At 41.8% G+C, this 17,236-nt stretch overlaps 1 protein-coding gene across 2 annotated transcripts; it reads right to left on the reverse strand.

The window, feature by feature from the left end:
- Positions 1-876: 876 nt before the first annotated feature.
- On the reverse strand, positions 877-17,223 carry ppm1g (protein phosphatase, Mg2+/Mn2+ dependent, 1G). 2 transcript variants are annotated; one of them, XM_063192058.1, is made up of 10 exons: positions 16,697-17,223; positions 12,792-12,861; positions 12,536-12,621; positions 12,062-12,191; positions 10,402-10,907; positions 9,668-9,805; positions 9,160-9,394; positions 8,600-8,729; positions 2,137-2,233; positions 877-1,648 (listed from the first exon to the last, which is right to left on the reverse strand). In XM_063192058.1, exons 1-10 carry the CDS (start codon positions 16,805-16,807, stop codon positions 1,460-1,462), a joined length of 1,692 nt encoding a protein of 563 aa, XP_063048128.1. In that variant the 5' UTR covers positions 16,808-17,223; the 3' UTR covers positions 877-1,459. The 2 variants fall into 2 exon arrangements, with proteins under 2 accessions (XP_063048128.1, XP_063048127.1); XM_063192057.1 differs by having other exon boundaries at positions 10,342-10,907.
- Between the last annotated feature and the right edge of the window lie 13 nt (positions 17,224-17,236).

Consider the following 17,236-nt stretch of genomic DNA (forward strand, 5'->3'; position numbering starts at 1 on the left):
CATCAGTGGGGGAGGGCTAAATGATCTGTAAACCATCAAACCATTAACATTCTATATTCATTTTTAAAAAATAAATTGTTTTTCTCTTACCATTTGCGCATCAAACATGAAAGTCCGGTTGATTAGAGAATTTATATCTTAGTGATATTTGGGTCATTGTTTAAGTTTGTTCACATTCTGTTAAACCTATGATAGAGATTTGGATAGTGCTGGATAAAATAATGTATACAGCAGCATGCAGTCGAAAGATCACCATTTGATGTGCTCTTATTTTTCTAGCAATGTTTACCTTTGGCAACACACTTTTACTTTCTGTGAAAAACAAGCACAGGGATTATGGCCATTGTAAAGCGTTTGTAGTATAAAAAGTTATCCAAAATATCCACACACTGTAACAGTGTTTTCGGTCACACCTTTTGAAAAAACAGTCTAGGTTGAAACGGTGTTGTTAACATCAGTTTATTGGCTTATGGAAACAAAAAGGTCTTGGTTTGAGCAGGTGCTTTTATTTTCTCCTATGCAACTCACAATGATGTTGAAAAAGTACCAAAATATATTTTCCAAAATACCTTGTATATAAACCTCACTGAAATGTGGACGTGAAGGACACGAACAAGACAATGACACAGACGACGCCTAGGGCTGCGACTCATTTGAACACTCACAGCCTTCAACCTTCATGTCTTTATATTTCATAGACTTGTCACAACGTCTTCAGATAATCAGTCTGGTAGCTAACATTGGATGTAGTTTACAAGATTTAGTGCATGGTGCCAAATTAAACATGAACAGCAACCCATTACTCAAAAAGGTTCATGGGTCCGTCGACAACTAAAAGCATGGGAATGTTGGGGTAAAACACCAAACAAATGGAACTGCAGTATCCTTTTCTTTTATTAAAAAAGAGGATGGGATGAAGTCAAAATACTTGTGCAGTGTTTTACATGAAGTTCCAACTTGGTAAAATAAGACAAAATCTCATTTGTGTCTTTAAAAAAACAAACAAGAAAAAAAACAAAGAAGAAGAAAAAGAAAAAAAACAACACATTCCAACATAAAACACTGGTGGTCGAAGTCACCAAATCTCACATTGAGCCACAATAAAAGGCAAATAAAAACCCTTTAGGACAGGGACTGAGAAAATACTATATACAGAAAAGAACATGTAAGGTTCCTAGAATTCACATACTACCTGAATCATGTCATCATCTTAGGTGGCTGCTTAGCATATCCAAATATTATGGTGTTGAAAATTGGGCAGAGAAGCAAAATGATTTTCAATTTCCAAAAAGAGGAAAAAAATGGCACGTTGGCCTTTTCATGTTTTTTTTTTTAGTCTGGGGTTAACTAAAATCGACATCCCTTGTCAGACAACGTCACCGTCTTATAGGAGCCTTTTCATCGCAGGGTGTCCGAGAGTTCTGATAGTCAGTTTCTTGGGAGGGGAGGAATCTCGTCTTCATTCACTTTTCGACTTCTTGGCGTCGTTGCCGTTCTTCTCTGGCTCCATGTCCGCCGGCTTCCTCTTCTTGGTGGCCTCGGCCTGGTTCATGCCAGCGTAGGGGGAAAAGGTGACGATCATGCACGTCATGTTGTCACAGCCCGTGCCATCGCCCGACGTGTCTGGAGCCAGGCAGTGGTCAAGAAGCTTTGGGGAAAAGAACAGATTGAAAAAAAAAAAGATAAGCAAAAATAAAGGACAAGAAAGATATAATTTCATGCAAGGCTATAAATCAACATTTTTCATCACTAGCCAATTTGGATGTTGATGTTAAATCTCACTAGCAATTCATACACTCAGCATCAGTCAAAGCGGCTAGTAAGTTGGTCTTTTCTACCAAACTGAATTTATCAGCATTTGGCTGGTTGGCTAGCCTGTTAGCAATTTAATTTGTTACTGATGGGAAAAGGCATTGATGCCAATAAAGCAGCAAAACAACATCATTAGCAAAATATGCTTTCCTGGGGTGAGTTTCTCAAAAGCATAGTTGTTAGTCAGTTAGCAACTTGGATAGTTGCCAATGGGAAAGTGCATTGTAAACAACAAAGTAGCTAACATAGTTAGCAACGATGGCTTTGAGAAATGCACCCCTGAAAGGCAAACCCAGGTTGCCATCATTCACTGAAGCGGCTCACCTCTTCGACGATGGAGGTCAGCGCCCGGTGTTCACCGTCTTTAGGCTTGATTCTCTCGCTGACGAAGTCCACCACCTCCTGACTGCTCAACACATTCCTGCGTTCGAAAACAACAACAGGTGTTCACATCACATCGGGGAATCGTCCGTACTTCGAATGCCATCATTTCAATGTAAAAATAAAATGCTTGCATCATGTGTTTTAATTTTACCTTTCAGAAGAATTTGTTTTATGATAAAATAAAGCATAGACTGCGTAAAACGTTAGGCAGAGATCATTTGCTGAATCATTGCAATGCAAACTCCAAGCGTCGGCGTCTGGGTGGTTGTGAAGATGTTTTTTTTTTGCCTATGCTGTAAGATGTAGCCTAAAGGTCTACATTTAACTGTAGGCCTATGCTTGATAGCAAATGAAGCCAGCCAAAAAGCGACATCAAAGGAGAGAATAGGCTTAAGTATGTTATGAAGTTTTCATTTACTATAACATGTCACCATGCAGGACTTGAACCCAGGGCGACCACATTACGCAGCACACCTGCCCACTGGCCCATTCACGTCTTCGTCTGCGCAAATGAAAGTGTTCACTATCATGTTAGTAAATCAACACTATATAAGTTTTCAAAATGTGCTGATTTCAGGAATCCCCCGAAATGAAAGACAATGGTAACTACAGTAGTTTTTACTGGCATTATCACATCATAGACTATTACAATAGAGTGACTGGTTCGCTTTCATCTCGTAAAATGATGGCGGGAATTAAGCGGAACGTACCCGTTGTGACACTGTTTCCTACAGGTTAATTTTTTTTGCAACACTGATTCATTTAGCCTGGTATTAAACCTGGGAGCTACCAGGTTAGAGTTGGAGCATAAATTACTGTGGCAACTCAGCTGAGTTTCAGGTTAGCATGAACGGATCTGTGTCTTAAAATAGCGCAGTTTACCGACTTGAACTCGGATTTGGGGTTAACGCCGTTGATGGAATGGTCCCCAGGGTTTCTAAATGACATCAACAGTCAGCAACACAATGATCACGACTAGCAAAGAACTGTGTTTTCGTTTAAACGGCACATTCAGTGCTTTTGAATGCTCTAATGCTGAAAACTCAATACACACGGACCAGTATATTATGATGGTAGCATCGGCAACCGTTGTTGCAAATAGAGAGGTCATATAACGAGGTGTTTGTGGCTTAGCCTGGGCACAATCCTCGGTGCAGAAACAAAAAGGTTTGCACACTCCTTTGGATATTTTCTTCAAGTTCTTTTTTTCATTCAATGACAATGACAAATCTGAGAAGACCGCAAGCAGGGATTAAAGCAAAAAAAAGTCATCTGACTGAACTTTTTTACCGGTTAGGTACCCGATCGAGTATCACTCCGTAACCCTACGAAAACCAATGTAGCCAGGCTCTGCCCTCGTAACGAAATATACACTGGTTTTACGCAAGGAATGGTGTCAGAGGCTCAGAGCCAGCGCTAGACATAGGCAGACAGGGCAGTCGCCTAGAGCAGAATAGGCCTATGTCTTGAGGGTGCTAGTAATACCAAAAACTGCCACAAAATCAGAGCTTCAACCAACATAAAACTTTACACTTCACATTAACAATGAATATTCATTATACACTAAGTAGGTCTGTATACACTCAATATGAATCAGGGATTAAAGTTTAAAAAAATCCTGTGCCTGAACTTTTTGGTGCGTCCACGCGACCCTATTCGATACACGGTGAAACGAGAATTTCATTGCTTTTTAAGCTTAGTATTTACACTTATGTTTGTCTTATTTATCTTATTCTGATGTGGGTGCCATGTCAGGTTCAAAATGACTTTTGCAACTCGAATAGGGCCTACCAAGGAGACCAAAAGGGTGTAGCGATAATCATTATTACATAATTACATACTTATTATGCATAATATTGTAGTTACATAGGCCATTTCATCACAAAAGCATGAGAAAAGTATGTGTAGCAGAATATGACCAACAAAGATTGAAATACCATGACATATTAGATACATAACAGAGGTAATAGCATAATCTTTGGTTACTTAGGCCTAAGTGTTTAATCCTGCCTTTAAAAAAAAGAAAATGCAAATGCCTGGACATGGCTGAATAATAATGCAAAATACCTTTAGTTTTAACGAATTACAAATGCAAATCAACTTAATTCATTAATGTCATTTTGGTGGCTACTATGGACTAGATGTTGTCTGTGTCTGTAGATAGATGGGTTCTAGGTTTCTCAGCTGTACAGTCAGTCTGAATAGAGCCTTGGATAGAGCTAGCTCTAGGTCAGAATTTGTAGTGCCTGCCCTGTAAATATTCTGGCTACTCTCCTATTGGGCTATTCTCAGAAAAAAAGACTGCCTTGCTTCATCATCAAGCTCAAGTTGTTCTGTCCATCACCATATAGCAGTATTATTTTTTAGCCTCAAATCAATGACTAGAATTCCACTGAAAACTAAGCCCATTAACAGATTGTTAAAAGCCATCAACAAGCCATTAGGCCTATGTGACATATTATTTAACGATCTCACAATCATCATGAAAACGGCAACTTGAGATGAATGTAGACTAAAAACGTGCCAATGACCGGAATTATACACCCAACAACCAAGTGGGATGAAACTTGGTGCTGTCTGCATGCAGACTGCCATCTTGCTAGGCGCTATTTGAGTCACTTTTAAGTTGAACACAGCGCCAATGTCAATACTTTTGCATTGATTTTTCCATCGGAGATAATATCAGTTAATATGTAGGTGGTGTTTATTATAAGTAACCCGACTCCTCTTAGCTAAAACATTAGCATAAAAGTTCGGTAGTTAGCGCGCTAACAAAACTCAGCATGAGTGTGGCATCTGCAACATGCTGAAGTGAAACTAAGCTTTTTTGTTAAATTCTAACTAATAACAAATTATTCTCTTACTGTTGGTGTTCTCACAAGTAGTTGTAGACTGAAGCACATCTTCCTACAACCTCAGAAAGTAATCTGGTGATTGATTCATGAATCACGCTATCCAGCCATTATTTTGAATGGAACTACCGGTAGCATAATGCACAGGCAGTGGTTGACATTAGGAGATGAGACAAAGATAAACGGTCCGCTCGACCGCTCCACACTCCGGGAGATGCTGTGACAGCTCTGTGTTAAGTTCTAAGTTGGGTTCAGAAATTATGAAAAGACACAGAGGTATCGAACGTCTGTGGAAAAAACAGAACCTTGTGTGTTGTGGAGAGCTAATTATTAGCACTGAGCAGAGAAGCTCTATCAACACTGTATGCTTATCGACATTCTGTAGGCTATGTCCAAACACACAATGTCCAGTTCCATTTATGTTTTTGACGACAACGGCATCACCAATACATAGCATGCAGTTTAGTAATCTTAACACATATTTCTGCTCATAGAGCAATAAACGGTGCAAGGTGCCTTGCCATGTAGAGCGAGTTGTTGACACTGCTCTGTGACCGCGGCATGAGAACGGCGAGTCGGCGACTGCTCGTAGACCGCCGGCTCTGTGGTGGTCCGACTCGAGCGAGATACTGAAGTAGCACGCTTTCCTAAGACCTGCCCCCTTCTTCTTCTGATTGGTTAACAATGTTAGTTTTAGTGAGCTCCTTTGCTACCATTGGCTGACAAACGCAGGAGGGATTACGGTTGTCTTTTTATTTATTTATTTACCGTCAATTTATTTCCGAGTATAGAGTTCTTCAGCGGAAGCGGAAGCATGTAGTAGATTGTAGTCTTTCATGTTAGCATTTAAGGACGTCCTGGTTCCTATCGGCTTCCGGCCTCCATTGGGAATGAATAGGGGTAAATTTCAAATAAGCTCCGAGTGCAAGCACGCGCTTAGCGAACCCCCGCAAACTGTCGAGGGTGTTAAAAATAGGCTGTAGGTATGACATGGTTGATCATTTTGTGTCAAACTTCGACATAAATACGATGTTGCGTCCATATGCTAAACCCGGAAGCTTTTGGCGACTACAGAAACGGCGCCAGTATCTAACGGCATGTACGTGCGGAAGGTTGTACCCATGGCAACCAAAGGAAAGTATGTAGTTCGGAAGTTTTAATGATCAGAAAGGGGTTAGCAATATTGAATTATAATCGTCATTATTTAACATGTGAATACACCAACATGATGATACGATCCGTTCCACTAATGAGAAAGGGATGCGGGGACACGCTAATGTTCGTTGTTGCCGTGCAACTTATATTTTTGCCAAACCTGAATCTCTATGGCGTTTTGCAATGTAAAAAATCGCCAGGGAACCGGTAGTCCAAACGCCGCATACAAGTTGACGTCAACGCTGAAGAGCTCTATTTAAAAAACAAATTAACCCACGGGCAATCGCAAAAAGCCGGAAATCCGGTATATGCCGGAGAACTTTAATCCCTGATGAATGTACCTATAGGTACTAAATCAGATGTGCTCAATCAGATGTAGGCCTACAATGCTATGCTTACAGATGCCAATTCCTAACAAAAAAAATGGAAAGAGGGAGAGGGGACAGGCCTAGGCCACCAGATTGCACTGAACTGCAATTTGGGGCATGTTTTGGTTATTTCCTCTTATTTCTACCCATTATTTATGAATTGTTCACAACATTATGCAGAATGGATTCACAATGAGTTTTGCTTCAAAATGGTAGCTGATCTCACAGAATTATTGACTTGGAATTGCAATGAGTTGATACAGTGATCCCATTATGGTTTTTGTTGTTGTTGTAGTAGTAGCAGGCTACCGGTATATTTTGTCTTTCACATCAGAATGGGCAAACACTGTTTGGGTGAAAGCACTGGTGCGCATTGCTTGCAGTTGTATTTTCTGTACATTTAAAAAACAATGCACTGTCTGGTCATAGCAATCAGAGGGAGAAAACTAGTTGTTGGTTTGTATGTTTTTCACCCTTTTTCACTATTCATTCCTGTTACGGAACAACTTATTGACGTTTACAAACAGGGTGCGGACGGTAGTCTGCCTCTGTGTTCTACCGTTTTGAAAACCTATGGCTACTTTTTTGCCTCTCGATGTGCGGTGCCAGGCACACGCTTACCATTGATATAAAAAAAACGTCCCCAATTCCTGCACGCACTCGTGTTCTCTCATACAAGCTGACACGACGCACGCAGACACGACACAGTCACAGCCAGACGTCTATCGTTTAACAAAAGTAACACACTTGTCCCAAGCTTGTCGCGCAACTTTCCACTCGAATCAAGGCAAATCGCCCACCCATCAGCCCTGTGCGCAGTGCGCAAATAACTGAACTCAAACGAAACGCATAGTCCGAGAAGATGGACACAGACGTTGAGCCACTCAAAAACAAGCACACACACAACTGTTGCTGCACACTATTCCAGTTAGCAAAAATAGCATCAAACAATAGCCTACAACAAGCCTTGAAAGTGAAACAAACATCGAAACGGCATTTATCGACCATATGAGTCCACCCATCAGGACACTGCTTCCCAGAACAAGACGTGGCATAAAATATTGGCTCTGCCTGGGATAGCAACAGTGACTCCTGTAAAATGCAACCCACGTTTAACTTATTTCTTGAATATATATCGGCAACAACAAAGTTAATCTGCTATGATTACAGATGAGACAGTAAAGTATCCGTTGTCAGAAAGACAACTAGAGCTAGTTCTATCATAGCCCTTTTACGCAGCCAGTCAAACGCGCTAAACTTTGAGGATGAAACGCGTAGCTGCCAATGATAGCCGTCCCATTGGGGCTATGAATAATGTTAGTAAAAGCCACAATGCTTAAAATGCAAACCCTTCATGAAAAAGACATCATGCGCAGTCGAAGTAAACTATTCTTTTTTTCTAACAATCTGCCCCGGCAGGTGCAACGATAATGGAAACGTGTCCTACCTTCTTCTAGCTATGCATTATTAGCCCATATTGGAATCTCAGTCCAACTCGTTTAACGATTGTCATTGCACTTTAAAGACATATTACACTTATTTTCTTTTCTGCCATCAGCAACAATGTTGGCTATTTTTTTTTAGTCTCTCGCGCTGCACCGCTACCGAATTGTTCACCGCTCGTGCTGTACTTCTTTTTTTTGGGGGGGGGGAAGAACGGGGATGGCTCAAAACTACTGATGAGTGAATCTGTTGTAGGCCTATCACACCAGTGGTGGAGTGTATAACTAAATCCGTACACCAAACACCTCTTGTCACCTTCTCATGACCAGGAGTGCTCTCGATTTGTGTTCAGTTGGAAAGTAAAAATTGTGAATTAATTGACATAAATTATACGGACGGAAATCCGTCCAAACGAACATCCAGTTGACGGAAATCCGTCGTAGCGACGGAAAACTTTAATCCCTGCACAAGGTTGATGCATCATCATGCCATTGAATGAATAAAAAAAGGGAAAAGCTTGAAGTAAAAATCCAAATGGATGCGCGAACCTTTAAAACAAACAAACAAAAACACTACAATGCATACCAGATTCCATCGCAGGCAATCACCATGAAGTCGTGCTCCTCATTCAGGGTCAAAACCTTCACGTCTGGCATAGCCGAGATCATCTGCTCCTCTGCAGGCAGAGTCTTGTTCCTCTTGTAGAAATGATCGCCTGCAATCAAGACACAGACACATGATGGTTCAGAAACAAATAAGTTCAGACATCTAATCCTTCTAAGGACACCTCCTTTGGCTGGAATTGATCACACAGACCAACATTACTGATGAGGGTTGATTCCCATGTCCACTAAGTTAATGATGTAGCTCTGCTCACACTGTAGGTTGCTGTATTCAATCCCCCGAAGGACCCCAGATTCACAATTCTGCTTAGTTCTAATTTCTCCTGTACTTTTTTGGGGGGCTTTTTTGCCTTTTAATTTGATAGGACCGTGAAGCAATGACAGGAAGCGAATGGGGAGAGAGAGGGGGGAGGGGAAGGGTCGGCAAAGTACCCGGGCCGGAATCTAACCCGGGTCAGCCACGTAACAGACAAGTGCCCTACCGCCAATTCTCTACTTCTACTTTATACACAAGATATTTACCAATGGCCCTGGACAGGTTGAGTCCGCCGTTGACGCGTCCGTCCATGGTGACTTTCCCTCCGGCGTTCTTTATCCTGGCCAGTTCCACCTCGTCCTCGGGCTTGTGGTCGTAGGACATGTCGATGGCCTTGCCCTTCTCTGACACCACGCAGCGGGAGTCACCAGCGTTGGCCACAATTAGCTGCTTGCCCCGGATTAGAGCCACCACAGCGGTGGTCCCACTGTCTGAACCAGGCTGGGAGAAGCCAGGATGGGGAAATTACGTTACATTAAAAGAAATGGAAGACATTATACAAAGCAAAGTAGAGCATTCACTGGAATTTCAGGAGGGGTTACAATAACTGTGCGTCCACGCACTCTCCAATTATGGAAAAATTTAAACTGCTTAGGTAATTTGGCTGCTGTGTGGTTTGTATAGTACATTCTGTACCACCCAAAACACTGTAAAAGGTGTCCATTTTAAACCAACAATAGTCCAACAGCCAATGAAAGCCCATGTCTACAGTACCTCCTCCTTGCCATCCATGCCAGGTAGGCACATCTCCTCCTCATCCTCGTCTTCCTCTTCGTCTTCAGAGTCTTCCTCAATATCCTCCGTGTCATCAAGCTCACTACTGTCCTCTCCCTCATCGTCCTCACTGCAGTCCTGTCAATCACAACAAAAACAGCTGGTCAATTCAAACCGTTCTTCCAATAACTGCGGTTATCCTTCTAATGACAGGAATATATAAAGGGGAATACACAATTTTGAGCTTGATGAACTTTTTATTCTTCATCCATGAAACTTCATGAGTAGTCTCATCATTCTCCTGATTGAAATGCATCAAGCTCAAGAGGTCTTGCAGCGGCTTGCTGTACAACTCCACTTTGTTTTGAGAACATATGACCAGAATTGACTGAAATCTTTAGACGGGAATAAACGTAGCCCGACAGGTCAGACCATTCATTTTGAATTTCTTTGTAATTCACAAATGGTCAGATTACGTTTGTCTGAGGAGGGTTCAGTCGTCCTCCAGGCAGCCGGCCAATAAGCGAACATATTTGGGCGCATAATTACATAAGTCTTGAACGTCAACTGTCAGCGATTAGTCACCACTCATTTCAAATCAGAGCTGAGGTAACTCCTCCCACCCAAGCACTCCTCATTGAGGATGCAGATCAAAAATGAATTAAAGTAATTACCGGTAATGTGGTCTGGTACAGCCAGGCTAGATTAAACGAGGCATGCGAGGCAGTCCTCACCTCTTCGTCGCTGCCCTCCTCCTCATCCTCGCCATCTTCCGACTCCCCGCTGTCCTCGAAGAACTTGGACTTGGTGCTGCCGCCTTGTGGCTGGGTGGCAGACGCGGAGCAGGAGGGACCGGCATCCCCCGTAGAGCCGGAGCCTCCCTCAGCTTTGCCCGCCTTGTCTGGACTGGACGACGACCCTGACCCAGACCCAGACCCGGAGCTCCCAGAGTCCCCTGCAGTGCCCATAGCTGCCCTCCTGCAGGCTCGCAGTTTGGAGCCTCCTGCTGCTGCTGCTGCGTTGGCCTTGCCATTGCTCTCAGCCCCTGCTGCCCCTTCGCTCTCTACCTCCCCGTTGATGCCCTTCCCCTCGCTGCCCTCTGCCGCCCCCTTGCAGCCGTCACCCCCGCCGCACTTCCTGGCGTGCTTGGCAGCACTCAGGTCCTGGCCGTAGCGGACCAGCAGCTCCTCAATGGTCATGGTGGCCTCCTCGTGAAGCAGGGCCGCTTCCTCTCTGTCCACTGGAGAGAGAGACAGACAGACAGACAGATAGTAACGTTAATATCAATTGAATTTCAGTTTATTAGAGCAGTGTTTCTCAACCTTTTTCTAGGCAAGGCACCCTTTCAATTCATGAAAAATTTCAAGGCACCCCAAACCAACAAGCCGTAACATGACATCGCATCCGATACCACACAAGTTTAGAAAAGTAACACATTTGGAGATGACACACGACATGACTGAGGCGACCTATATTTACTTTATTGTGCATAAATGGCAGATGAAAGATTCCACTGACTAGCATTAACTTATCAATTTAGACAAATATGAATTATTTATATTTATAATTTATTTATCAGTCAGGTTTCCAGGGCACCCCTGAGGGGGGCCCGCGGCACCCCAGGGTGCCCCGGCACCCCTGTTGAGAAACACTGTATTAGAGTGTATCACCATGAACATGGTCCAAAACATTGTAAGTCTAGAACAACATACGTCACAATGACGTGGAGATATAGAACTAAGTATCCATCCATGTATTGCAAGGGAACATGTCCTCTTTTTGTCCACTTAAAAGGAAGGGAAAGAGACGATCAAAGTAAGAGTAAGATTCCATGGACAACAAGGGTCAGGTCCTCTTTTTTAATACCTGAGAAACACTGCAAAAACACACTCCACTAAGGTAGCTAAATTCAAAACTCTTATATTTGCAAGTATGATAGAACATTAACATTTTTCTGAAATTTCATTATGATCACGGCCACCCAACTGAAATGTTAAATATCAGAGTACTTATTATTATCATCACTGTGTAAGCACATTTTGGATGTGTGTATGAGATATTCTATGTAAATGGTTGTTGCAACACTCTATGTTTCCTGTTGTCTACGAATAAAAGCAGTTACTCGGTCAGAAGCCCAAACCTCTGGCCCAGGGGGTTAACGGCTTTGGGAGGTGGTGATCATCAACATGATAATAGGAGCCCTCGTGGCCTAATGGCTAGGGAGGAAGTCTTAAGAGGGTTGCAGGTTCGAATCCCACCCTTCTCCCCACACTTCCATCTATGACTGAAGTGCCTTTGAGCAAGGCATAACCATTACCGTATAACTAAGTAAGTAGCTTTGGCTAAAAGCGTCAGCTAAGTGTAATGTAGCGTAATGTAACAATAGCCACTCACCATCGTCCTCATCGGCCACCTTGTCAGTGGCGGCATCTTCCGTAGGCCGGCCGGCTATCTGAACCAGTTCCTTAATCACCTCCTCCGTTGTGATCTTTCCATCTATGGCCAGATATGCATCTTCCAGGGCCTGCGATGTAGAAGGCAACTTAGTATTCCTATGGCTGGCTATCTTTATTATTATTACCGGTATTATTATAATCATCATGTCTATTTTTTGTAAGGGTTTTGTCTTGGTTGTTGATGGGACAGTTGAGAGAATGACAGGAATTCAGTGGGAGAGAGATGGGCTAGGGCTGGGAAATGACCCAGGCATGCAAGCCCAGATCTTGAACCACAACATCATATCATTGTTATCGTGTGAATTAAGGTCCTTATTAAAAGTCTTCAGCAATGAAAACATGTTGGCCTTGCATTAAGTACAATGCCCATGATTTGTGAAAACTGTTGTACACGTCTATGCGTGTGTGTTACCTTTTGAAGTTTGCCATCTTTGTAGGCCTGTTGTTCCTTGATTATATCTGGCAGGTACTTGGAGCAATACAGGGCAACCTCCTCACCTACAGAGACACCATAGAACTCATTCAAAATAGTCATGGCAGGTAGGCTACAGGTTATAAGGGCACGTGGTGTTGAAAGCCATTACAGAGCGGTTGGTGAAGATGAGAACTTTCATAGCGAGTTAAAGTAACTAGAAAATTTGAGGAAATTCCAAAAACCAATGCCATACCTCCATGGCCGTCATAGACTGCAAACATAGCGGTTTCATCATCCAGCTCTGGAATACAATTATGGGCATCCTAAAGAAATAAGTGGTGTAAAACTTCCATTAGTGCAAGAAACGTTATTGCAAATGAAAGTAACGCTTCCAGAAATAAGCATGATGGGTATTGAGGCATGACTGGACATGTAACACAAGCCACACATGTTCATTGAATAGGCTGCGAAAAGAAAGTTTCCAAAATAATTCAACACGTTCATTTTTCCCCACTAGGCTTCGTTTCTTTTGATTCATAGCCTTGGTGGGTCATCCAGTAAGACATCACTTTAAGCAAAACAGCAGACAGCCGTACAAAATTCAAACTATTAATTAAACAAAGCAATAAACAACATCACTGCCACTTAGTCATCACGCTGAACAATGATTCAAACTCCAGTTACATGATGTCCACTTAGCATGTGCGCTGCAGCAACAAATCAATATAGATAGTGACATAAAAATACATTTCAATTCTGAAATAAAAATAAATCAACAAATGTTTCCAAGACGCTTGCTGTGGTTAACCACTCTACACAGTCTTTGCGTTAATAACCAGCAAAGGCGGGTACAGCCACTGATAGTGTGGGACATCCAGCAGGATTCCCAGACTGGCGCTCCCATCTCATTACACTCCCATTTCATCTCGCTCCCACTAGCCAGACTAGCGGTACCACCGCCATATTACGGAGCCAGTTATCTTGTTGATGTTAGTTTTTTGTTACGTACAAGTGTATTTCACATATAATTAGCGCCAGATTGTTTCAAATACACCTACAATATGATCATTAGGCTATGAATTGACTTTGTCGTTACGTTTCAAATGTAAGTGGTGGATACATCCTCTTTCCGTTTCCGGTCAGTAAACGTCACACCACAGATACCAGAGATTTTGATAGGAAGGTATCTGAACTGTCTCTGCAGATACTCCAGAGTTCGCCATGCCTCTGGTTTGGTGGTACGATGTAGTAGTAGTAACTGTAGTTGTTGTATTTATGGTCATTTTAACCTTTTATTGACCACTGCACTTTATGTCTGTCCTGTGGTAGCCTATCTTTTGTTGCTGTCTATATGTGCTTATGACTTGCTGCACACCTAATCGCCCCTTCTGGGGACAATAAAGTTGAAAAGTTGAAGTTGAAGTTGTAGGCCTAGTAATCAGGGATGGGCAAAGATACATCTAAAAGTATTTCCAAATTCAATGCGAAGTAGGCCTACCCAGCATTAAAACAACCTATAAGTACACAACATTAACTGTGTAGTCATGAAACCGCTAGAAAAATTTCCAAGTAATTATGAAACGGTTAGAAATAAGATACAAGATGCACGGCAGTAACTGTATCTTGTAGATTATTTCTAACAGTTACAGTGCTGGGTATTTTGCATTAGGCCTAGTGTTTTGAAATACTTTTATCTGTATCTGTATCTAATATTAGTTTGCTAATATTGTGTGCTTTTGGAGCAGAGCACAGGCCCCACACACCAGAGTAATAATGTTCTACGTACATCTGATACTACTGAAAAATCTGCCAGAAGTTTTGTACACACAGAGTAATAATGTTCTACGTACAGTGCCGCCAGGTACTATTGGCACCCTTGAAGTTTAAGTACATTATGGGACATATCTCCAGAAAACAAATAATATGGTCAACCATGATTTTTCTATAGATAGCTTGTGGTTGAAACTAAATATAAAAAATATCAACAGCATTAAATACTAAACTATGAGAGGGAAATAATTGAAGATGGTAAAGTTCCCAGGATCACTGGTATTGGCACCCTTTACTGGATACCATTTTGGAAACCTAATTTGACTCAATTATGGTAAATCGCAAATGGGAATCACTTTTGACTAATTGCTTTTGCCCATAGAACATGAATTAGGCAAGGAATTATGATATTTGTGTTTAAATAGCCACCTGTTACATCTTGTGTGTCTTTCACCAATCTGAAGACAGAGGAGCTGCCTGAGGACACCACAAATACTATTATTTACAAAAACAAGACCTCCAAATAATAAAAGATCATCTCAAAAGACCTTGGTAAACCATTTTCTACACTGTGTTGTGTTATTCAGAAATCTGCCAAACATGGAACTGTAAAAAAACATCCTTGGATGTGGGGGGTAGAGGAAGATATTATGATAAAAGTCTTTGGAAGTCGGTGCAAATAATGAAAAAACACAGGGACTAACATCTACAGACCTGACGGTCAACTTTGAACTGTTCTGGGTAGTTTTTTTTCAATAAGCACCCCGTGTTAAACACTACACAAAGTAGTGCCTTTTGGTTGGAGAGCAAGGCAGACCACATTGCTTAATAAAAGTCATAACAGGGAACACCTGACGGCTGTATGAAAAAATACAGGCCTAGCACAGCCCTTTTAAGAATGTTTTAAGGTCAGATGAAGCAATAGCACAGTTTTTTCAGTGACTCACACAAACAGCATGTTTGCATACTCTGCAAGAAAGTCTTTAAGGAAAAGGACACCCTACCAAAAAGCAAGCATGGTGTCCGATCCATAATATTATGTCACCCCATTGTTGCATCAGGTATTGGAGGATTTGACCGTATCACAGGTATCATGACAGGCATCATGACATGACAGGTATCATCATTTACAGTAAAATGTGTAACCATGGCAAGAACACTTGGTTTGAGTTGAACATCATGTGCACTCCAGAAAGACAAAAACCCAAAGAACACAACCAAATGCACAGTGGATTGGTTGTAAAAATGAAAAGAACACAGTCATTGATGAAAACCAAAACCTTCAGATGCTGCCATTGCTGTCTAATAGTGTGCATTAACCCTTGAAGGAGGGGTGCCAATATTCCTGGACATGCCCTTTTAATGTTTTTGATTGAAATTACAAAATTGTTTTGTGAGGGTCAAGTTTGCTAATATTGTGTGCTTTTGGCATCAACCTGACTAAGCATAAGCTTAGCCCTAAAAGGTTGCAGGGATGTTTTGATGTTAATGACAGCAGTATGGTAGTCACCCGAAGTCGAGGAATGTATTAAGTCGTAAATGCTTGCAATTACTGTCATCTTTGCATTATTTTTTCAAAAGTTTTACTTTGCATTATTTTTCAAAAGTTTTACTTAATGGTTAAAGAAATGAGTGGCCACAACGCGTGGACCCCCTATATTGACTAGACTAGTCTCCTGGCAAGGGTGGAATTGGAGGGGGTTAAATACTTTATGGTTAAATTATCATATATAGCAGTAGGCCTACTATACTTATATACCTACTATACTACTACACGTGAGGTTGGAAAATGGCATTGGCTTTTGTTTTGGTCGCTTGGTTGCTTTCCGTTTCCGATAATTGTACCCGCTTTCCGTTTCCGTTGCTAACTTTTACCGCAGAGCTTCATTTCTATAAGTCCTATAACTTTCTATAACTGCATGTAGAAGAGAGCGAACAACAAGCGTTAACAATATTGCTAACTTTTACAAGCTTCATTTATTTGACTCCGCCGTCATTTCTTTCTATAACTGCATGTAGAAAAGACTCCGTCATCCGCTTCGTCTTATCCAGTAGTGTTATTCTTACCACTGTATTCTTACCACTGGAGAAAAAAATAAGTGGTGTTAAGAAATAATATGGTGAATACGTGTGATATAATCAGGTGGCAGTGTGTATATATATGATAATACGTGAGATATAATCGGGTGGGGACCGCAAGTCCGGGAGTGATAGAAACACCGGGGACCGCACGTCCGGGAGCGAACTCCGTTGGGAGTCCCAGTCTGAATGCCTCCAGCAGCTAGCATCAGGCTAGGTAAACCCAACATCAGTGTAGCAATTTCTCCAAGTTGTGACAAAGGCCACTAAGAATATTTAAAAAGTTTTGATAGCACATGGGGTTCTTACCTCCATAGAGATACGCCATCCCTGCATGGCTGAAAATCCATAGCTTATGCTGGTATTTCCTCCATTGGCACTTGTTTTAACCGTACTAGGCTGCGACAAGTAAGCTCCCATGATGGAACACGAACTTTATGAAGATAAAAGAATATCAAACTACAGAACTAATTCAGATTAGACAAAAGAGATGCAAAACACTGCTTTATAGAAGTCGACAGAGAGCGCAAGCCAACTCGCTAATTTTGGCGAAGAACACTTTCAAGCATCTCACGGAACAGTGGCTGGTGGAACAAGCTTTGAAGCTAGCCGGTGTAATTGCTAGCTAACACAACTAGGTGCAGTCTTGAGTTTCTTGCAAACTGGAGTCAACGTTTGCAAAAACGAACGCATCGAATACAATGTAATGAACGTATTGCATAAGACATATATATTGGCACAAGATATGGTTAATCTAACACCTAGATATTAATCTAATTGAGTAAAAATTCCAGCACGTGTAATTGCCAACATTATCAACAGACCCTCAAAAGAACCAGAGATATACCG

This window comes from Engraulis encrasicolus, chromosome 24 (genome assembly GCF_034702125.1).
Source record: "Engraulis encrasicolus isolate BLACKSEA-1 chromosome 24, IST_EnEncr_1.0, whole genome shotgun sequence".
Lineage (NCBI taxonomy): Eukaryota > Metazoa > Chordata > Actinopteri > Clupeiformes > Engraulidae > Engraulis > Engraulis encrasicolus.

Excerpts from the sequence above, each read along its gene's own strand:
- ppm1g (XM_063192057.1), bottom strand. The coding sequence starts at position 16,807 with ATGGGAGCTTACTTGTCGCAGCCTAGTACGGTTAAAACAAGTGCCAAT. Across the intron at positions 10,908-12,061 it reads GGTGGCCGATGAGGACGATG|TGGACAGAGAGGAAGCGGCC; the intron begins GTGAGTGGCTAT and ends CTCTCTCTCCAG. Across the intron at positions 1,649-2,136 it reads TGACCTCCATCGTCGAAGAG|CTTCTTGACCACTGCCTGGC; the intron begins GTGAGCCGCTTC and ends TTTTCCCCAAAG.